Raw genomic sequence first — 23,889 nt, 5'->3', positions numbered from 1 at the left:
CAGCAAAAGAAATGTAATAACTCCATTACCCAATCTAGTAACTTTGTTTTAGTCTAGTAACTAACCTTTTTACAAAAGAACTTTCTTATATGTAATTTGAGTCTTGATGTTTTATCCTGTAATTTATTATGTAACATTTAAATGACTGATCCAAGATACTTATACCATCTTTAGATGTCTAGATCAAAACTATCTATTTCTTCTTATAATATTTTAGAAGCTACCTAATTTCCCATTAATTCTGAATTTATGAGAGAAGAAAAATGAAATTTTTGTTATTGTTAGACAGCTTTGTGTCTACTGCTCATTTCTGTTTGTATGCTTTAGCCCTCCAAAACTGATTGGGTTCTGCTTTGTTTTGATACCAGCAGGACGAGGACACCATTAAAGAGAAGAAGACAAATTCCCTCTAGAAAAGTTAAATGTACTTTGGCAAACACAATCTCACTGTAGATAAGGACAAGGAATAGCTTCCCTCACAAAACTGTTCAAAGCAGGAGTCTAACTCAACTGCTGTCATGGTGAGGAAGACTCTCCCGCTGCAGGAAGGGAGCACAGTGAGGTTAGAGTCACAGAACTGAAGGTAGCTTTTGTGGAGCCCTTACAACTAGAACAGTTGCTGAAAAGCTAAAGCTTCTGACATATGCCCATGCAGCTTCATCTCTGTCCAGTCAAAACACCCAGGAAAGACAGAGCTTGTGCCAACACAGTTTCTGTACAATTTTGCTAGTATAATACTCAGAGGATATAGACTAAATTTGTGCTTTATTATGGGAAAATTACTTTTGTTCTCATTTCACGTTTTAATTAGTAACCATAAGAAAACTTTTTGTAGCTGTTTATAGCAAAGATCTCCATAAAGATGTCTTCATTACCTGTGAGGAATTGTTGACAAAGCATTGAATAGAAAGGTGGCTCTACAGACTTCAAACTTTTTTGCTTTTAAATTATTTTTAATGAACAAAAGGAGTATTTTTACTGTACCACACTCCATTGTTTTTCATCAGTTTTCTATGTAAAATAAAAGAAATACTCTGATCATAATAGGCTCAAAAAAGCATAATAACTGAGTTGTTATAGATAACAATTGTATCTTCATTTCACATGGGATTTCGTCTGCAGGACAAATGAAATTAAACCTCTGACATTAAACCTCTTGATCCATATTCTAAATCAAAGTTAAATATGAGAGGAAAAAGTGATCACATCAATAAGGGCAATATGATAGAGAAACAGATCAGATTGTTAAATGGAGGATTTAGGATTCTAAAGGATTCTGTAAGAGATATACAGTAGTCTTGCCTTAGTTAAACCTGCTTTGCAAGAACCTCTCGCACGACATTTCAGCATTTCAATCTCAGATAAACATCCACCCATATATTTAATCTGGGCATTTTACTAGACTATGGGAGAAAGTCTGGTTTGGTTATTTCACTTGAATTTTTTTAAAACAGCTTGGAAAATAACAATAAAAAGTTAATGTAGCTGGTAAGTCTAAGTTTTTGTATTCAATAAAACTTAAGTTAAAAGCACATATCTCTGAACTGAAGGCATCACCAAGAATTATAGCTCATACAATAAAATATCTTCATTATAACCATTGAAATCAAACAAATAAAAGTGTTTTCTAAAATTCAGGAGGCGACAATATGATCTGCAGAGCTAAACCATAATAATTATCTTTATTCATATCTCCAAGTGTATTCAGTACAAGTAGGATTTTGAAAAATACCTGCTAGTTAGAATCATTTAGACTATTTAGAGCATTTAGACCATTGCTTAAATATGATCCATTTCAGCTGGAAACCTTTGATTTATAATTTGGAGCAATCTGAGTTCAATATCAATAAAAAACTCTCCAAATCCCATTTTGAATTCCAAATCCACAAAGAAATACTAGAATTGAAAGAAACAAGCCACTTCCTAGCATATGCTTGGCTGATCAGAATGAAATCCAAACTAAACAGCTCTCTCTGTACTCTCTAATTTGAATAGGAAGCATAGAGCAAGGAATTGGACTACTTGATCTATAGAGGTCCTATCATCCTAATAATTATTTTATTCTGTGCTGTGATTTGGCTATTAATGACCAGCTGATTTCTACCCTAATGCATACCTACTTAGCAGCTGTATTTGTGTCACACTCTGTTCATAGTTCTCCCGAAGTCACCTAAATGTTACTAAGCACTGGACTAAAAAAACACAAGAGAAAGAAATTTCACAGACTGATTTGTTTTTAGAAAAAACAACAGCAAATGCACAGAAAGAGAAGCGGACTAGAAACATGGAGTTCATGATTTTATACAGAAAATGTAAAAACATGAATAACAAATAAAGGCAAGAAAAAAATGTATGATAATCTTATCATGCAGGGGAACTAGTTTCCCATTCCCAAAATGAATTGAGGCTCACTAAGTGCTATGATGACTTATACCAAAAACAAAGTCTGAAAGAAAAGCAAGGGAACACAAAACAGCAACCCCCAAACCTCTAAGATATACAAATACTGGGCGGGTTCTTTCTTTGGGTTTACTTAGGGAAAAAACCTCAGTACCTTGAGGAAAGGAAAGTCAGCTCTGAAAGGAAAGTCAGCAAGTCCTCTGGACAGAGGACAGGCTTTTGTAAACTTGTCAAATGATAAAGTAGATTCTGCAAAACTTTTTCTTATTATTAACAGACTTCTAGACTTGCTGAAAAGTCACATTAAGTTTTAGAAATTCTGTAACATCTGAGAGTGTAGCAGCTGCTATTAGCCTGATGGGTTGTGACAGACAAAGAGAGGGCCATCATCTGTGGAACTGTCCACACTGCTAAACAGAGGGCTAAAAGCAAATTACAAGAAAAATATTTGAATCTCCAGATTTCCACCTGATGTGCACAAAGTCTTGCTGGAAAAGGAAGGGCGGAAAAATCTTACAGTCTGAGATGAATTTTTAATGTTTCTAATTTATCAGTGACACTTGACTTTCCTGAATAGTTCTGTCTGTCACAGGATGTTACTACACAAAGCTTTGCAAATCTTAGTTAGAAAGTATTGACCATATTAAAAATTATGTTCAGCAATGTGACCCTGGCTATAACTAATTTTGGGAAATGAAGAAAAATTAATCCATCTATCTTATTCCATCTTAGGAAAGACCACTTAATTAATGAATAAATGGCAGCTCATAATTTACTAGATTATTTAAAGCACAGAACTTGGTAGTTATCAAACAAGAACATATTCTTAAACTCATTAGTTTGTTTCTTTCATTTGAAGAAAATGAGGTAAAGTGCTTAGGTGAAAGTGTTGGCAAATGGGCATGAAAGAACATTAGAAAGCAGAATATCAATCCTGAGTTTAGGTTTGCTTCAGACCAAAAATGCTCTAAATTAAATTACAAGGAATCTATCAATTTATTTTATTCCATAGAAATTCAATACCATTTTAAAACTATATTTATCTCCCCTTAAATAAATGCAGTAAATTCATCTGATGTTTTGAAAGTATATTTGATCTTGGTTGAAAGCTATCTATAATAGCTACAAATCCTTCAATTCTTTACCTGTATAGGAGCTCAAAATTAGGACAATACAAATGATGTCTTACAAAGCATTTATTTTTTATAGTTTGGTTTCCTCTCAGTGTTTGATTAAAGTTGTGTGGTATATCAGATATTTGCTACGGAACAGGCCTGCCTAGGATTATTTAGCATGTTAGGAAATCATTGCCACAACTTCCTGTGGGTGATTCTTGTGCAGGATTATGAAATAAAGCAAGCGAAACTACAACACTCACATTTTCATCACTGATGGCAAGTGATTACTTCCAAAGCTGGAGTCATATTCTGTGTCTGTATCTCAATCAACAGCCCCCAATAATATTTGAATATTTTGAAGGGGTAATATGATATAATGTTCAATGGAATATTCAGGCAGGAAAGTAATCTACTGAAGCAAATGGGAAAGGGGATTCTTTATACTAAAAATTCCTATACTAAAAAGTCAGTTCTTTTCTTCAAATTTCTATTTCAAATGTCTAGTATATTGTAAGCATCACAACCATTGATGCTTACACTTTATAAACTAGTAAAGCTGCAAATTAGGAATCAATGTACAACTATGAACTAAGTGGGCAATCTACTACTGAGAAATAAATACATTTATTTGGTTTTGCTTTAAAAAAATAACATGGGATCACATCCAGCTGAGACTTCTGTCTCAGTTGTGTTTGCAGAAGACTTTGGCCACAGACCATGGGAGGCAGGGTACTGAGAGGAGGGGGCAGCTGATCAGGCCACAGTGGGAAGAGTGGGGTCATGGGAATTAGTACTATGCTAATAGAACCATCCTATATTTGGTCAAGTTTCTAGTTCTTGTTTTCATTTGACTCAATGCCTAGTTCATATAGGGCCATATTTTGAGTTCATGTTCGTGATTGGACCTTTGCCCCTACACCTGGCTATGTTTGCCCCACCCATGTGTCCTTGGTTCTAGTCTCCGTACTCTGTGGTTTTCATGTTTTTTATTTTCATTATTAAAGTTTTTATTTTCCAGGCTAGACCATCATTCCCGTCACTATTTTGCCAACTCACTCCAGCCAAGCTGAGCAAGGGGATCACAGAGAACCCTAAGCTGCAATAAAAAATGTTTCCAGTTTTGTAGCTATATTAACTAATAATATTAACTAATATATTAACAGCTATATTAACTAATTAGGCAGCAACTTTGAAAAGGGAACAACTGCTATATTACACACCACTAAATGTTAGAAGAATCCTGTAGAATATTGTAACATTTTGAAGACAACATGTCAGTAATTCAAGAGGTTAGAAAAAATAAAGTGCTCCTTTTTTCCTTTGATAAACAGATTTGTCTACTGGAATGTGATATTGGTCAAACTCAGTAATAACACCCATGCATCTCAGTATTTCAGACAAAGAATCTTTTGAAGATGATTTTTTCTGGGGTGAAGTTTAATAAGGACACTTGCCAATAAGGACATTTGTGAAAGCTGGAGCATAGGGAGATACACATCTTTGGGCAGAAATGAAAACTGATATGCTGTGTTTCCTACCCCAAAAGTGAATGGTCTAAATATAAAAATAAAAAAAAAAAATTAGACCTGAAAGATCTAAAGCTTCAGCAAATGTTGTGGGATATACCATTGTGTGAAACCTGCCTGCTATGCGTGTGGATGAGTGTCACACACTGCAGCAGTATTTCAGAACAAAAAGCTGTGAACAGCTATCTTCAGAGACAACTCATCACATTTTATTATTCTGCAATGTAGATTTTCTGGATGTCTAAACTAGAGTGAGCTTAGTAAAAGTTCATTATAAATCTGAAGGAAAATCTTCCAAGCAACAAGAGAATGAGAGTTTGGTGGAACATTCCCAGTGACTTCTGCTTCCAGCCAGAACTAGCCAAGCTCACCTGCACCTATTACTGGATTTCTAAGGAGTGACTTCTTATTTGTACTTTTGATAAAAAGACCAATTTTCCACTCATGCTTCTAAGGAGAAAATCAGCACTTGCTTCATTTGTCAGGAATGATCTGTTATTGCAATTAACAGCAAGTTCACTTTTGCTAATATCCTTTTGCAGTACTGAGCATATAGGCATAAAACAAGGACACAATTCAGTTTAAATGGTAAAGGTGTCAAAGCTAGCTTCATTTTAAACCGATACAAAAACTCAACCTAGAACACATTTCATAAAGTTAGAGTAAAATAAGTGTGACCTTTTGATCAGTAATGTAAAGAATTTTATAACAAAGAAGGTGGCTGAATAGCTAATGCTTTAGACTTACTAATCACATGATGAAAGTCTTCTCATTCAACTGCCTTTTTTGCTTCTATTTCATTCCTTTTCCAGTGAAACCACATTTACACAAGATTTTAAGAAATTGGTCTGATGTTAATAAGATATATTTTAACAATAGTTATTATTTACTATCAAATATATCCTGAAAGCTTTTGTTCTTCAAAGGTGGGAAGCTGAGATGCCCAGACTAGAAATTATCCTGACAAGATTAGTTGCCATCACATCTGATCTGAGCTAAGAGTTAGTAATGAGCTGCAACATATTAATGCCAAATATCAGTCTGCATAAAGTTAAAGGCAAGGTACTAGTTTATAAAAAATCTAAAGATTAATACATGGATATTGCTTTAACCTGTCCCATGTCAAGGGTAGGATGCTGCATACCACTATAAGTTAATGACTTGGCAAACGTTCAGGGTTTAGGAATACATTAACTACCCATCTACCCAAAACTCTGCTCAAAGGCTGCCAGGACCTGTGACAACTGAAGAACACAATTAAACATGAAGATAGATTTTGTTATAGAGCTGTCTTTTTTCTCCCATGGAGACCTTTTGAAAATGTTCATGTAACTGTCTCCAGTTGTCTGTAATATGCTGCTGTATATTGATCACAAATTATACTCAAGCACAGTGTGCAATATTTTAAAAATACTTCAGAAGTAAATAGCAGTAACTATAAGCCAATTTTAATTATGAATTTATATAGAAGACAAGTCAATAGCTGTACTTTTCAGTTATATATTTATCTGTCTTCTGTCATTTATGTTGTGCTGAGTCATGCACACGTATGGAAGAGGTGGTGGGAAGACAAAAAAAAACCCTTCTGTATATTAGGTTTAGAGGACAATGCATCTTCATGCATAGTCTACTTGATTCCTCTCTTCCCAACCTTTTTGTCACTATAGGAACAGATCAAAAAGAAATAAAAGGCCACTGATGTCAAAGCAAAGCTTCAGTTTTCGAAGTTATTGTTTGAGAATTTTTTTCTTTTCATTTTGGTCTCAAAACCACAAATTATTTACTAACTTTTTTTCAAGGCTGAATTTTCCTGATTTGAATCTGGATTCCATAGAGCACAAGAGGCCTAAAAGCTTGTGGAAAGAGGTGCCACTTAATATTGTATAACACAGTGAGCACATTTATATGCCCCTTGTTTTCCACCTGCTTCTACACAATGGTGGAAGACCTGTGCATGGACTGCCTGCAACATTCAGCTTTATACCACACCACAGACAAGAGCAGTATCTGTCCAAAATTATAGCAGGATACAATAAAATACAAGTCTCTGGAGACTGCAAGGCTCAGGGATAAATACCGGAGGGGCAAGGGAAAAGGGCTAACAAGTTTCACCAGAATATTTGTCGATTGAGTGGAACAGATATTTTGTATCCCTGGGTAAATGACATGCTAGGAAGTAATTTGACTCAATTTTGTTTATTTACTCACAGACAGACAATCTTTAGCCTTTGAATTGCTTTGCTTTCCAAGCTACTTCTTGCCAGCTGGTCCACAATTATTGACTAAGGGAAGATTCCTATCCCATTTCAGCTGTCAAGTAAAACAATGTAATTAATTATCTTCTGTGCATTTTATCCCATCTCTGGTCTCTGAGACCCACATAAAATTCTACTATTCCCAGCAAATGTTTCAACTATAGGTGTTAATTTCTAATGATGCACATGGTTTGTGCTTAGCTGACTTCTATTAATCTATCTTTGCTCAAAAAAGCTTCTTCATTTTTTTGAAATGGAAACATGGAAATATAGCATCATGGTTTTCTAAAGCTTTTTGCATGGCTGAACACAGTTTGGGGGTTTTTTTGGCATATGAACATATAAGTTATATGCTTCTGGTTTCTGCCTCTGGCTAATATACACCCCAAACTCTTTTTTAATAATGTCACTGATTATTCATTGTTATTCCAAGCATTTAAGGTTTTCATTATAATTTTTCAGAATCTAATCAGATCTACATTAGTATTAGTGTCTTTCTTTCAAATTATATTTTAAAAGGTTGACATATCTTAAAAATAAAAAGTGAAAAAAGTCTGTCATGTTATAATCTTTTTGTTTAATTCTTATAAATCTTTATAACGTCATTTTCAAAAGGTATTTCTATACAAACAGGGAAGAATGACCATGGGAACAAAATCAGATCTACCAGCATGTAAAATTCAACCACAGCCTACTGATTAAATGATAAAAAAATTTTCAAGCATTAAAGCATTATTAAATTAGGCATTATTCAAAAGCATTTAACCATAATTAACCACAAACATAAGTTAACCATAATCATAAATTGTAAGCTGGTATTTATAAAAATAATATTCAGTTATTTTCAAAAGAAATCAGAACACCAGTACACTTAAAAGTAAACTTGCCATATGAATCTGGCAAGGTCCGGCTCTGGTTTCATGTCTACAAATAATCCAATTAAGTCCTGAAATGGAGTTGTGAATCTACTTTATATGGAATTGAGCTGCCTTAAAGCTACGAAGCAGGTAATGAGAAAACTGTCAAAATGGGAAAAAAGACCCCTTTGAAACTTTCTTGCATGTGGATGCAAGCAAAGTGACAGAACTGGAGAAAAAACAGAACTTAAAGTTTCAATGGCTACTATAATTTTAATTAGCTGTAAAGGAAAATGAAGTTCTTTTGCTCATAAAACCCTATAGATTTTTTCCTCTGAAAGATAAGCTAAATTGAGAATATTTTGGAAACTTCATAATTATACAGCACAGCTGTTGCTATGGCCTGAATTTATGGGTAACAGCAATTGGTGCTGTCCTTCTCTCCATCAGCCTTCACCAGGGAAAAAAGCAACAGAAGATTTGCTAATTAGGAGAAGTAATAGATAACTACTTTTTTATTAAATCAGAATGGCACATATGAGAGTACAGAACAAAGGCAGATGAAGAAAGGAGGCATAAAATGAGAGAAAGAGTTGAAAAATTACAATGAAGCATGAAATAGAGAGAGGCAGCAGTATAACCTGCTTCACAGAAAGACACCAAGAACAGCAGTGAATAGGCAACCTGGGAATTTTTCTATCTCTTCTGCTGTGTGTGTGGTCCCCAGCTGCTTATGATGTGGGGGAAAAGTAGAGAATAATAAAAAAAAGCTGGAAGGCATTAGCTGATACAAATCTCATATTCTTATACTTCAAGTGATAAAATGTTTGTAGTGCGGACAGGAGGTGTGAGGTAATGTGGAAGCATTCTAACATATGTTATAGCATTGCTCATATATCTGAGTTCTGGCCAATTCTAGGAGATAATCTATAAAAAATCTAACAGCTTGTGTATAACACTACATGGGGCTCAACATGAGAAAAATGAACAAGGGGAGTGTAAGTAAAATCCCTACAAGTAGCAAAAGTAAAAATATATGGGTACTTCCATAGTGCTAGATTATCAGCAAAAAACCAAAATCCTCTGTTGGCAGATAAAAAACAAACAGCATAAAAATTAAATTGAATATTTCCTATTTATTTCTTACGCTCATTTACTCGGCCACAACTACTACTCTCTCTTCTTGGGATATAAGTTTTTCAGCTGCTTTCTACATCTCCTCATTCCCTAGACAGAGACCGAGAAGATAACTCCTAGAGCATTTGCAGAGCCTTTTACTTTTGTCTGAGCTTTATCTCTAAGTATCTGAAGACGGTATCATCCCATCAAATCTCTTGAAGCTGCGGCAACTCGGCACCTGATGGAACTCACAGGTAAACTGACTCCCTCTGCTGGAGAAAAGGGAAATATTCTGCAATTAGGAGTTCAATGAGTAGTCTGCTCCCAACGAGAAATCCGAGTCATCAAGGAATGATCTGCTGTTGTTGTGTGGTAGCAGTCCTTCCTCACTGTTTAATTGTGCATAATATATATTCTAATGATTGAGTAGTCCACTTCTCCAGGTAAGGACTTCTTGCCTCTCAGATTCTGAAGGACTTCATACACCTTATCTAACACCCAAGAACACCTGAAATCGATCAATCAATCTATCTCTCTGTCTGTCTATCTATCTATTCATCCAGCATCTTTAAATATCTGCATATATACATGATCAATGTATATAACTTACAAAATTATTGAAATCTTGATATAGATTGCAATCTCTTCTACTAAAAATCTCTGATTAGCTCCAGCTTTGACTGATTCTTCTTGGATATTGCACACTCAGAAATAGAAATTTGGAGTAATTGGCTCACAAATCCTCATTGATCATAAAATGTATTCCTTTGCTATAAAAGCATTAAATTTATGTTGAATGAAATTGTCTTTTATTTAAATGCCATTCCCAAATAGTTCTACTTATGATTAGATTGAAACTGTTTCTGAAAGAAGCTGCATAACTGTGCTCGGACTTGGTAGGAATTACTGAAATCAGTAATAATTAGTATATAAGTAAAAAAGTCAGTTTAATAATAACTAGTACATAATTGATAACTAGTAAATAATTAAATAAGTCAGTTTGAAACCTAGGAAAATAGTCCCTGGAGAAAAGGGTTAGGTCCTAATTTTTGCAATGGTAACAAAAAAATAGGCAAGAATCCAGGAGTCAGTGTCTGCAGTATTACAGGGGACCATGTTTTCAGTAGGACAGGGGAACATTGATTGTATCCCCTGGTACAGCATGACTGTTATAGAGTAAATAAAATTTATTTACTGTGATACAAATGTTATGCAGGGAACTGGTGAAAGCAGCTTATCCACATGAACATTTTTACTGACACACCTTCCCCTTCTGACATACCCAACAAGTGTCTCAGCTAGCTGTGCTTTCCAATACTCCAACAGAAGTGAAAAATCTTTTCCACTTTCCATTCTTAGTGACATCTGTAGAATCTTTCCTTGTATAAATGAGAAATGTTAGACTTTATTATCCCAAAGATAGGAACACTGACAACAAGGGTTGAAGAAGACTACATAGGACTCACAATTCTTACTGAAATATTTCAAGTCACAAAGTAACAGAACAAAACACATTAGCATGGAGCCAAATTTCTAAAATGAGCACCAATTCTGTATCACTGTATACAGTTCATTTCTATTTCCTCTCAAATCTTGCAAGTAAGAATTGTTGGTATCTCATCAGCGTTATTTGCTGCTGTCAGGTTACAGCAAGGAAATCAAGAGCAAGGAAATTTCAGGCCTAGTTTTCCTCAAAGACAAACTCCCTTACTCTGGGAAACTGGGCTCTAACTTTAAAGTAATGTATACAAATATTTGTTGCTTGCTGTTCCGTAGAATTTTCATATTTCATATGGACCTGGAGTTTAGTGGAACTCTGTACCTCTCAGCTTCTTCAGAAACAGTCCTTTAACTAGGACTTCCCAGGAGCTGACTAAAAGGCTCAGGCTTACCATAGGGGAAGACTGAATTAAAATCAAAACTTTTCTCTACTGCCAGGAGAGGGACAGGCACTCAGTCACTCACTGTCACAAACTGTCTCTGTGGTGGATGGTATAAAGAATCACTATAGAAATCTCATTTTGGAACATGCTTTGCAAGCTCCCCCTATCCAGGTATATATGTCAATTTCATTTGAGCTTTGATTTTGTGTGGGGGAAAATAAGAATTTCCTTATTTTGGAAGAGAGGAGTTAAGATTAAAACAGTACAGCTGAAGCACCATTTCACTCTTTCTGTAAAGTTTCACTTTCTTATCATAGCAGAAGCTACAGGCTCTTATGATCATTCATTCATTCATTCATTCATTCATTCATTCATTCATTCATTCATTCATATCCTGCTCCTTCATCATCTCTTGGAGATTTTATCGCATCTTTAAAATTTATCTTCGGGCAGAATTGTCCAAATCTGTAAGAGTACAAATAATAAAGCAACAATTCTACCAAGAATGCAGATTATAATTTTTAAATAAATGTTTAACAATTTCTTTAAAAGAAGATGGTATGCACTATTGCTTCTTGAAAAACATAACTGTATGTTTGAATTTCTGCTCAGGTTGAATGACACAATTTTGAAATATTTAAACAGAGTAACATAATTCTTCATCATGCATTTCCATCAAAGTCAGTGCCAGGATCAACTTGACCTAGCCAGTTTGGTAGTTATTGCAGTGACGGGTGATGATGCTTAGTGCATCACAGTAGTGTATAACAAGCTTGAGGACAGGATAAATTAGAAAATACTAATTTTTTGTTTGACAAAAATAGGATGACACAGGTTTTTTCCTATTTGACTGGACTTTAATTTTGCTTTGCTGGCCATAAGAATGGAAGGCCATTTGTACACAGCAATTGCTGTAAGTTGTCTATGAATCTTCAAATATTCCAGAGAAGTGCTACTGCATATAGGGAAAGCAGCTCAACAGTGCACTCACAAGAAGCCTAAACAGAGAATTTAGAGTACATTCATGTTTTTTCTAATACTCAGCATGTACTCTGAAGTTTAATGTGGACAAGATGCATCAAGCAGAGTATACACAAACAAGCCATGTACAAAGTGCTTATTCATGCATTCTGCCTGGGAATTCTCAGGCAAAGCAAGGTAGGCATAACAATTGTTCCTATTAAGATTGTAATCTAGGTTTATAGCTCTGAAAAGAAAAAATTTATTGACTAGTATGACAGTTATTGTGAAGTATGTTCTCATACTACTTCAATTTTTTTGAATACTCAAAAATTCACCTAAATTTACTCCAAAACTGAAAATCTCAGCCCAGAAATTTTTTTCTTTGTGTATTTAGGGTATTGTTACGTGAACTTCTGCTTGAAAGGAATAAAAAATGTTTTATAAATATCTAGACTTTTATGTTTTTCCAATGAGCTCCATCAAACACGGGTGAAACATCTACTCTTGAATGCTTTACAAGTGCTCCATTAATGCTGGCAGCCCTGGATACTTCAAGAATGAATTGAAGCTTGAATGTTTGAATCATCATTCCCCATCACTGACAGAGAAATGAAGCTTTGTGAGAAACTACAAAGCAGCACAGCCTTGGAACAGCAAGTTTCTGAGCAATGCGCTGAGAAGATTTGACTGCCATCTACAGACAAGTGCTCTGATAGCAATTTAAAAAGAATCTCAAAATTACAAACCTAATAAACACCTAGAGCAGATATTAGAGAAAAACTAATTATTTCTGTATGTATGAAACACTAGAAATACCACAAAAAACTTCCCAGTTGGTTGTTTTTGGTTTTTGGGGTTTTTTTTTTTGGGGGGGGGGGGGGGGTGTTGTTTTGGTTTGTTTTTTTTTTCTCATAAAAATATAAACACAGAGAAACACAAGCTTCCTTCATTCTCTAGACTGGCCTGAGAGCTAACAATTACAAATCCAGTGTCTAATAAAAAGGTTAGTAGATAGAAATGGAAACTACTAACATTTTCCTTGTATTTAAACTATGAAGAGCTGATTTTCATGTAGTAAGTTCTCAGTTAAAACTGTCTTAAATGTACAGAGTCATTGGTTAGCAAACTTATGAAATTTTCAATTACATTGTGAATTTCTTATCATATGTATAGTAACCAAATGCTTGTACATACATCATCTACCTATAGTTGTCAAATTTTTGATACCTAATCAGGCTAGTTCACAATAGGCCAACATATCGCAACACAGGTAAACTGTGCAAAGATTTTCTTTGAGCTGTTCAGAACAGCTAGTACAGTAATTCAGTTCTCCCTTGTCAAACACTCTCTTTTCACTCTTGACTAAAAACCACCTTCCTTTATCTGACAAAACTGCAGCCAAACAGTCTTTACTTCTTCTCCAAACTAGCTCACTAGCTAAGCAGTTACCCTGCTAAAATCATCTTTCAAAAATCTTGGTTTAAACTTTTAAAATCTTTGCATGGCAAAGGAAAAGAGATCAGAAGAATGATGTATTTCAAAGATTGAGGATGAATGACAAAATTACTTAGAACCATACAAATTGCACCTCTGTAATTAAAATTATTACATTTACACACAACATGGAACTATTTTCAGGAATTATTCTTCAGAGATAATACAAGTTAATATGTAGAGCATTTAAATACAAGTTAATATGTAGAGTATTTAAACAAAAAAACAGGTCACAGACAGAAAAGCCTGTGGGCCCAAACAGACAATATCTTTCAAAATCCTTCAAAAGTTAGAATTGAGCACAGCATTCCAGACATGGAATGTCTTCTCACATTTCTATATCATCCATCAGTTTTCATTAAATATTCTCAGACAGTGTGTAATTTCACTTGAATTTCCAACACAGCACATGAATATTGCATTAATTTTAGGTGTCATATGTTGAAACTTTATGCTTTCCAAAAACATTTACACTGAAGAAGGTCTGTTCATACACAGCCATGAAAGTGAAGAAAGGAAAGCAAACATGTACTTACTCTACATTTTGAGATTTCAGCCTTTTTTCTTACCTGAGTACCCAAACAAGCAGCCATCATATGAGTGAGAAGTTTAGCTGCAAACATGGCACACCTGGTGCAGAAAAGGTGCGAGATGATAGCCAAAGTGAAACCTACACAGAAATGATAATGAAAAAAGTTTCAAAAAATAAGACTTATTTAAGTTGAGACTAATAAACTGTGCTATATTATCCAGCAGATATTTCTCAAAGGTGCAGATTTCCTAAAAAATCCCAACCAAACAAACCATGCAGGGGGGGGGGAGAGTATGATCATTTTGGTCCACTCTGGGATCACTCATGAGTTTATATCAAGTACTAATATGTATTTAATGTTCCCATAGGCTTGGAAGCTAAAATAATTTCATAATGTAAACAAGCAATTTTTGAAAAGTGTTTCTTTGGTGTCCCGTTCTGCATGTCATGGGTGATTATAATAATAGTTATATTCAAAGCAAAGGTAACAGTTCAGTGTTCATATTAGTGCTTCCAAAAAACCTTTTTAGAAACAGTTACATAAAAAATGCCTCTGTTTGGTAGCACTATTATAACAGATAGTTATAATCTTCTAAAAGCCAGTCTCCTGTTTCATCTGTGTTAAGCATAGAAATTTGTTATAGCAGTAGAAATGACCACGCTTTTTGTTTCACTAATTAATTGTAAATATGAACACAACAAAGGCCTCTTTCCTACCAGTAAGTAGTTCCTGTGAAAAGGATTCTAGGAAAGTTAAGCCACCAGGAAAAACACTGCTAAATCTCAGAATTAATTGGAGTTAATTGTGCACTTTGACACTTCAGTCAGGGCAGGATTTTGGGTAATTAAGGCAGATCTTTTAGGTCAGTCTTGAGATTGACTATTTGTTCAGCTACCAGTATTTGTAAGAAATAAGTAAAATAAATAATTGGTAAAAGTATTATATCTAAGTATTTCAAAATTACTTAGTGATATTTACATGACCATCTACATGGTCTCTCTTTTTTTTAATATTCTTTTTTATAATATTCTATTTTATCCTTCTTCTTTTTTTTAATATTCTATTCACACCCATATGGAAATGTCAAGATATATGAAAAATATCCTTATCACTCCTAAACAATTTGTTACTTAAAACATTCATTTAAATCTAGTAATCTGTATCATCACACAAGTAAACATATTCAAATGCCTAAAAAACTAAAAGGCATTTGCCTCAAGTTCACAATAAACCCTTAACCAAGCTAAACTACTTTTATTTTTAAAAAACATTTTTATGACATATACTGTAAGTGACTAGTTCTGAACAATGATCTGCATCTTTATTGATTCCAATTCAGTAAAATGTTTTCTAAGCTTTCGCATATTTTTTTTCTTCAGTTTCTATTGCATTTTGCATTTTACAGCATTTTGTTTCATCAACTTACTTGTTTTTTCTCTGTAATCCAGCAACTGTATTTTAAAATCTGCTTAGTTTTGTGTGCTAAAATCTCCTTTTTTTATTGTTAAATACAACCAAATAAAATATAAATCAATTTGTGTGGAGCAGGTAAAAAAATGGAGAGGTCTTTCCTCTTTCTTTGCCTTTATTTTCTTTGACTGACATTTTAAAAACATTAAGGAGCCTAGATTTAATCTGTTAGAGCAGTTTGCTTGGAAGGGGTAAATAGGTGATTTAGCTGCTTACACAATTTTCGTTACTCATATAGTGATGATCTAATATAGAAGTCATAAACCTCACAAGAAGCGCAACCAGACGCCCATTTAGGGGGTTAAATTAGTCAAGAATTCCATTTAGCATATTTCCATAATAAGCCCATTGCTTTTAGTGCCCATAAATGCAAGAGTTCATTTCCAACCTAAATAATTCTGTGGTTCTGAGAAAATTTACTTTTCTTTGTGATTGCTGCAACATAATAGTAAACCAGCGGCAATCTGAAAGGCTCCTTCAGAAGCCAAGTTGATTTCTGAACTTAGATCCCCTGCTTCCTGCTTCACATTTTGTGATTTATGCTGCTGAAGCTGCTAATGAAGAGTCATGTTAATTATAGGTTAAACTCTTAGGGTGTTTTCCCAAGATCTTGGGCAGCAGTAAGGCAGCAGAGTGTAATGGAATCTATCTCCCCTGAGTTATCATTTCTGAGTGTAAATTCCAGCTAAAATTGTCAAAGAAATTTGACAAAGAGGATTACAGTACTCCTGCTAGAAACACAGATGAATTTAGGATTTTTAAGTTTCTTCCCCCAGATGAATGACATATTATCTCTTTTCAATAAATCATCCCTAAGAAACAGCCAATCATCCCTAAGAAACAGGCAAGCAAGGGATATGCTAGGATCACATGTAGGAGATTTAAATTGCTCTAGGGAGCGTGTTGAGCCAGACCAGGCAAGCAGGGGCACGGCACAGCAGTGAGAGCATGGTACAGCAGTTTGTACAGGAGGGATGAAGATGCTCTCCCAGCTCCTGGTGGTGGGTTGTGTAAGATGGGTGTCTTTTGGTTGGGTTTTTTTGTTTTTTTGTTTTTTTTCTACCAACTTGACTAGATCCAGTAGTGGCTTACAAATGGTCAAAAGCCATTTGCTGCTGCTGCCAGCAAAACTGCTAAGCCCAAAGAGAACCTGCCAGGAAGGACACAGCTGTCCAGATCCCTGGCTGCAGGGCAATACCAGAGCACAGTGCTAAAGGCACCTGTGCGTGGTGTGAGCTGGTGAATGATCTGCTCTGTCAGGTAGCAGAGCTTAAGCAAGAGGTAGAAAGGCTAAGGAGTATTAGGGAGAGCAAAAAGAGAAATAGACTTGTGGAGTTACAGCCTTGCAACCTGAGAGAAGCTTGGCAGGAGTCAGAGGAGCCCGTCCCTCTTACCATCAGGCAGAAGGAGGAGACCCAGCAGGCGGGGGGAATGGAAATGGGTACCTACTCAGAGAGGTAGCAAAATTCCCTCCTGACCCCCATCACTTTCCCAGGTGCCCTTACAGAATAGGTACAAGCCTGGGTCCAGAGACTCAGGCAGATGATGGTTAACAAAAACATCTGGAGAGTGTCCCAGGTGCACTTTGTCTGTCAGATGGATCACAACCTCAGGAAATTAAGAAGAGAAGAAGGGTAGTGTGAAAAGTTCATCACCTAAGGCGAGCTGAGGGCCCTGTATGTCACCCAGACCTGTTCCACAGGGAAGTCTGCTGCTCTCCTGGGGCCCAGGTATGGGATATCAGCAGGAGATTCCCTGAACTAATTCATCCCTCTGATTATTACCCACTGCTGCTCATCCAGGTTGGCAGTGATGACAAGAAGGGTACCAGGTCATTTGAAAGGACATCAGGGCTCTGGGTTGATTGGTTGATGGGGCAGGAGCACAGGTGTGGTTCTGCTCAGTTCCTTCAGGAGCAGGGATGAATGATAAAAGGAATAGGAAAACCCACATTATCATGGAATGGCTGCTTAAGGGCTGGTGCCATCAGAGGAATTTTGGTTTTTCTACCATGGGCAATTTTTACAGCACTAGGCCTGCTTGAGTCAGATGGGCTCCATCTGTTCAACAAGGGCAAAAGGATTCTAGCCCATGAGTTGTCAGGGCTGATTGAGAACGCTTTAAACTCGGTTTGGAGGAGGAAGGGGATGAAACCAGGCACTCCAGAGGTGAGCCCAAGGGTGGTAAGCCACAGTCAGGGGTGAAATCAGCAGCACAGCTGAAGTGCGTGGACACTGATGCTTGCAGTGTGGGGTACAAACAAGGGGCTGGACGCCATGGCACAGCAGGAAAGCGATGGCAGAGTCCCCATCACAGAAATGTGGTGGGATGACTTGCAGGACTGGAGCACTGCAGTGGATGGCTACAAGCTCTTCACAAGAGACAGGAGAGGGAGAAGAGTGGAGGGGCGGCTCTGTATGTTAGGGAGGATCTGGACACCGTGGGACTTGAGATTAATGACAGTAAGATCAAGTGCCATGGGTAAGAATCAGAGAAAGGCCATCAAGGCTGACATCCTGGTGGGAGTCTCCTACAGACCACCCAACCAGGATGAAGAGATGGATGAATTATTGTATAAGCAGCTGGAGGATGTTTCAAGATTGCCAGCTCTTGTTCTTGTAGGACATTTAACCTGCCAGGTATCTGCTGGGAACTCAACACGGTGGAAAAGAGGCAGTGTAGAGGTTCTTGGAGTTTACAGAGGAGAGCTTCTTGTCACAGATGGTGAGTGAGCCTGCCAGGGGTGGGGCTGCTAGACCTGCTGTTTGCAAACAGAGAGGAGCTGGTGGGAGATATGGGGGTCAGAGGCCATCTGGGGCACAGTGACCATGAAATAATAGAGTTCTTAATATTCAGTGAAACAAGGATATCGAAACTTCAATAAAACTTCTACACTTCTACACAAGACTTCCAGAGTGTGGAATTCAGGAGGCTTTTTAGGAGAGTACCTTAGGAAACAGCCATCAAAAGCAAAGGGATCCAGGAAAGTGGACATACTTCAAGAAAACAATCGTGAAGGTACAGGAGCAGGCTGCCCCTATGTGCCAAAATATGAGCCAGCAGGGATGCGAATGGGCTGCCCAGGGAGGTGGTGGAATCACCACCCTTGGATGTGTTTAAGAAAAGACTGGATGTGGCACCCAGAGCCATCGTCTAGTTGGCAAGGTGTTGTTAGCTCATAGGTTGAACTCGATGACCTCAAAAATCTTTTCCAACTTAGTTGATTCTGTGATATTTCCATGCCTCACATTTTTTTCCAGCGGCAAAATTTGTCATTGTGCAAATGCCAGACAAGATGGCACCTCTAATAACATGAAGCTAGTTAACATTCATTCAATATTCCACTAAATAAAAAGATTGTCATCAGCTACCAAAAATGTTAATAATCAATCAACCAGTTTTACTGGTCATCAGTTGTTATTAATAAGACAGCAAACTGTCTTAAATAAACTGACCTGAAATACAGATGAATCCAGAAGAAAAAAAAGCCTCGTTGTATGAAGACAAGTTATCTGTTTGGGCATAAACTGCATAAACGGACATATGAGAACAGGAGCATTCCACATAATCTGATGTGTCATCAACCACCTTGCAGAACCCGCTATCGGACAGCCAGCTGCAAAACGAATTTCACAAAATTGGAAATGGACTTGCGTAATTCACATTTTAAGCAGGCTTAAAAATTTTTGTTGTATTCCTGGAATACCAACTTCCCTAAATTACTGCAGAGGTGTTTTCTGTAGTCTATCATGTGCAGTGCTCAGAAAAGCACATTTACATGATATTAAAATGTTGGTTTTCATTTTTTTTTTTTTAATTTTTGTAAATGTATTGAAATTAACTCTTTTTCACTAGGGAATTTTTGTGGCCATGTTTTTAAAATTTCTGCTAGATTTCTAGGTCTGTCTGACTTTTCAAATAGTTAATTTATTTGCTCAACACCTTATCCTGTTATGGAGAACATTTTATACTGCTCTTTTTTGGTTTGAAACTAAAATTCAGGTGGTTTTTTTGTTCTTTGGTTTTTGTTGAGTTTTTTTCCATATTGCTGAAGGGGTTTGGAAAAAGGATAAGGCATACTACAGGTGATAGCTTAAGCCATTTCTACTGGAATTTGTGCATAGATAAAAGGAGAGCATACAGGTAGATTGTGGTGCATACCCTCCTGCAAACAAATAGTTTGTATCAATAGCAGGCTGATATCATCCAATTGGTCTAATGAAATTAAATCTAAATCAACTAGACTTCAACAGGATACAGAACGTTACTATCTCCAAGTCATTAACACATTCATTGATGCAATTCTAGATTTATGGCCTTAATCACTGTAACCTAATGCATCATTGTGCAATCTAAATAGTATTTTGATGAAAAAAGGGTGAAGTCTGAGAAATATCTGAGATAGAATAACTACTCATTTTATTATAAAAAACATTTTATGTACTGGTAAAATGGCCAGAAAAATTAAAAAGACATTAAATGGATCAATTTTATATTTGCAAATTATTTAATTGGCATTATCACATTTTACACAAATACATAGATTCATGGTAGAAAATGTAAAACTAAACACAATAATAAAATAACCTTTCAGCAGCTTGATTCCAGAGGAGACACAGAGACTTCTGTGGAACAATCCGACTTCCTTCAGCATAAATACGATAAATTACTTCACTATTATCTTTCAAAGGTTGTGAACTCTGACCCTTCAAGCTCATTGAAAGAACCTGAAACATGTACAATGTAAAGATATATTTAATATTAAGATCCAACACAGTGTTCATTTTAATCAGAGACAACCATGAAACACTTATTATGTTTTGAGCAATATCTAGATTAAAACTAATTCTTGCAAAAAAAATTGCATTATCTTCAAACCTTGTTCTTCAGGGCAAGTTCTTTATCTCCAGTAAGGAACCACTGCTGACTGCTGTATTCTGTGAACTGTACAGATTCACAGTTCTCTTCTTGGGGAGATGGTAATACTACAGAGACCTCTAGTAGATGTTCAGGTACTTGAATAGAATCTCCATCTTTTCCATTAAATCTATGTCCATTGATTTGCTGAGGATACCAGTTGTGAGCCATTATTGCAATATATGGGCAGCTGTCAAGGATATTTTTGCCTCTGTGGAAATGGAAAAGCAATAAGGCTGGTAAGTGGGACCAAGCTTCACTATTCATCATATAACAACTCTAAAATGTATTTGTGATTTGTTAGTACTTTATTAATTCGTCATTTATAGACTTGTCATATTTAATTGGCACACTGTTTCAGTTTCTATGGGGAAAAAAAAGGCTGAATTTTTTACATATTTCAGCATCTTCATTTCTTCTCTGGGACTTGCTCCTTATGACCTGCAACTAAAACCTTTCCATAGTGAATTAGCTTATCAAAACACTCATTGATACAACTTGATGTAGAACTGAGTCTAAAAAACAGGGGAGGCATTAAAATGGATGATGTTGCATTATTTTTTTCCCAACAGATGATGCAAAATGCATGGAATAAAGAATTTTAAGTTTTAAGTTCTAAACACTGAACACACATTCCACCACCAGCTGTTTATTAGATCCCCAATGGGGAAACAAAGTGTTTAAAACCACCTGTCTCATGAAAAAGAATAATTGATTTCTCAGTCACCTATTTCTCCTGCCCATTAGCTTGATGAGGCTATTATGCTCTTGGAGACAAAACTAGCAATTTAAAACTACGAGTAGCTTTAAACATTTTAAAACAATGTTCAAGTGAGCAAAACCAAGAACATACAAATTAAAAAATGCCAGTAGAAATTTTGGGTTGTCAACTTTCATCTAAGGCTTAGAACATAGCTCTGCATCATACAATCACATATTATTTTTTTAGCAAGAATAACGCATACTTTTCCAGGCAATATTTGAGCTCAAGGTGCATCAATACATATCAGATCTCCTGACTCATATTCCCATATCTAACCCATTCCAAAGTAACAGTTATGTGTTACACCCAGTCTTACAAAGCACTATATGTACTGGCAGTGTGATGCAATGCTTTGCAAGATTATGACACTGTAACAATACATTCACATATGGGTAACATACTAGATAGGAGATAAGTTCCTTTTCTGAAAATATAATTTAGATTTTCTATATTGGTAAATTGTCGTGTATTTACAAAACATATTATGAATTCAAGCTTACTAACCTTTCTCCTGGTGATCCACACTTTATCCCAGTCAACAGAGAAAAAGCAAACTTCTCAGTCACCTCAGCAAGCAGGCTATATCCTTGTGTGTCTTTGCGTTTTGGGCTAGCCAGAGCACAGAGTATCTCATAGAATAGACTTCTACTTTTATCAGTGAGTAACAGTTCCTCACCTACACCTGTAACCTAATGAGAGGAGAAGAAATCAAGCAACATTTTACACAAAAGAATCTGCTTGTGACATTTCCTCATGTTCAATAGCTTAGTGGTATCTTCTCTGGGATTTCAATATTCAAACTGAAGGTTCAGAATATTTTTCCCAACTCCTGATCACATAGGAGTTTCCAGGGCATAAAACACAATCTGTCAAAACTACATAAAGATATGCTTACTAGGGGATTTGATTATTAAAGAAAGGATTTCTTTAATAATCATTAATTATTCTTTCACAAACCAAATATTTTTGAATCCTAGAAGTTTTAAAATTATTTTCTCAATTTTCTTTGTGGCAGCAATCAAAAATGAATGGGTTTGTAATAATGCTTTGTATCTAGGTATTTAGAAATTTTCCAGCTTCTATGCATTATTCCAAGGGTCCAGAAGAGATAGAATGCCATAAAACTAATCCATAATTTTCACAGAAATTAGAGCAATGCTTAAGCACTCAGCTACCCTGAGAACCCAATTCCCTAAGCTACTGGAGGAAAAAAGACTGATGCTTGGTTTGAGTACAGTAGACTCCAGCTGGCCCAAGTAGGATTTGATGTGTGTTGACTGCAGTTTGCTGTATAGATAGGAGCAGGGATTGTGCCAGGCCTAAAAGCAACAAAGGTGTGAACCAAGAGTCAAGAAAACATCATAATCTCTATGAAACTGCAGCACCAAAAGGAAAATTGCACAGTAGAAAATCCAGAGCTACAAGTATGTATGTAAAATTAGTACTAGTTGCTCATTTCAATCTATTTGATTTCTGATTTCTTACCACCTCCTAACTAGTGGTAGACAAACTCCTTCCTTCATTGTGGGACTTCCCAATTTCCACTTTTACAGTCTGTGCTTCTGAGTCACTGCTGTGGATGTGATCTGCCTTTATATATATATATATTTATATATATGTATATATATATATGTATGTATGTATATGTATATATATGTGTGTGTGCATGTGTCTTGTTGTGTTATTATACTCTAATTAATGTCATTAGTCATTTAAGAACAAACAGGATGTGTTTACCTTATCTATTATATGCACCACAGCAGTAAGTTGCTCTTCTGTAGTTTCTGTAGCCACTTTGACATTCAGATTCTGAAGGATCCTGTATAAAATGGCATCGTCAAGAGGCTGATGCAGTTGATCAATCAGTCCCCAAACTGGCAAGGAGTCCAAATCTGAGACAATGGTGATGTTAGAAATACCATACACATCATCTATCCTGGCACCGCCTGTGGGATTAGAAAGTACAACCTGGAAACGTTTAGGAAATGGGTTTAAAGATCCTGTCTTTGGAGTCAGGGTAACATCCAGGAATGCATTTCTCTGTCCATGTTCAAAAGTCAATAAACCTTCAGACCTGGCAAAATCTTCTCCTGCCACAGCTGGAGATATGAAGGTCCGTCCAATAGGTTCAGGTTTTTGTAGTTCCTTAAAACAAACCGAAAGAGTTTTAGGTAACATTATGATAGCTGCAATTGTTCAAACCACCTGCTGTAGAACGTACTTTAAAAACAAAATCTGTAAAAAAGAAGTCCTCTTTCAAAAAGCAGCTATGAGTGATGAAATTATTGCATTTAAAATAATTATCTCCCTGAATTAGTAATCAATCAAACCTAGGAGAAGAATTATGTATTGTCAGTAGTAAAAAGAGTCTCTTTCTTTTCCAGAACAAAAACCACAAAACTTGCCGTGTGAATAAATACTACAGAAATGTTAGCACGTGTGAATTCCAGAATGGTTGATGTAAGACTATGACTACAGCACAAAGTCCCTCACTTTAGGGTAGAGAAAAGCATTACAAATACGTACAAAACTAAATAAAAGTAAAGCAAAAGTTTTGGAAATCTGTGTCCAAATCAATATCAATTCATGGT

The 23,889-nt window shown here is 36.0% G+C and overlaps 1 protein-coding gene across 1 annotated transcript in view; it reads right to left on the bottom strand.

The window, feature by feature from the left end:
- The window catches only part of ADGRV1 (adhesion G protein-coupled receptor V1), a 262,471-nt gene that overhangs the window by 125,557 nt on the left and 113,025 nt on the right, over positions 1 to 23,889 (bottom strand). The window contains exons 81-86 of the mRNA XM_059493101.1: positions 23,036 to 23,443; positions 21,803 to 21,987; positions 20,497 to 20,746; positions 20,206 to 20,345; positions 19,074 to 19,234; positions 14,185 to 14,285 (exon numbers count right to left, since the gene is read on the bottom strand). Of these exons, the coding sequence (XP_059349084.1) occupies positions 14,185 to 14,285; positions 19,074 to 19,234; positions 20,206 to 20,345; positions 20,497 to 20,746; positions 21,803 to 21,987; positions 23,036 to 23,443 (1,245 nt within the window). The remainder of the gene's footprint in view (positions 1 to 14,184; positions 14,286 to 19,073; positions 19,235 to 20,205; positions 20,346 to 20,496; positions 20,747 to 21,802; positions 21,988 to 23,035; positions 23,444 to 23,889) is intronic.

Source organism: Ammospiza nelsoni, chromosome Z, assembly GCF_027579445.1.
Source record: "Ammospiza nelsoni isolate bAmmNel1 chromosome Z, bAmmNel1.pri, whole genome shotgun sequence".
Lineage (NCBI taxonomy): Eukaryota > Metazoa > Chordata > Aves > Passeriformes > Passerellidae > Ammospiza > Ammospiza nelsoni.
Note: the sequence above shows the minus strand (reverse complement) of the source record. Positions and strands in the feature narration are given on the sequence as shown.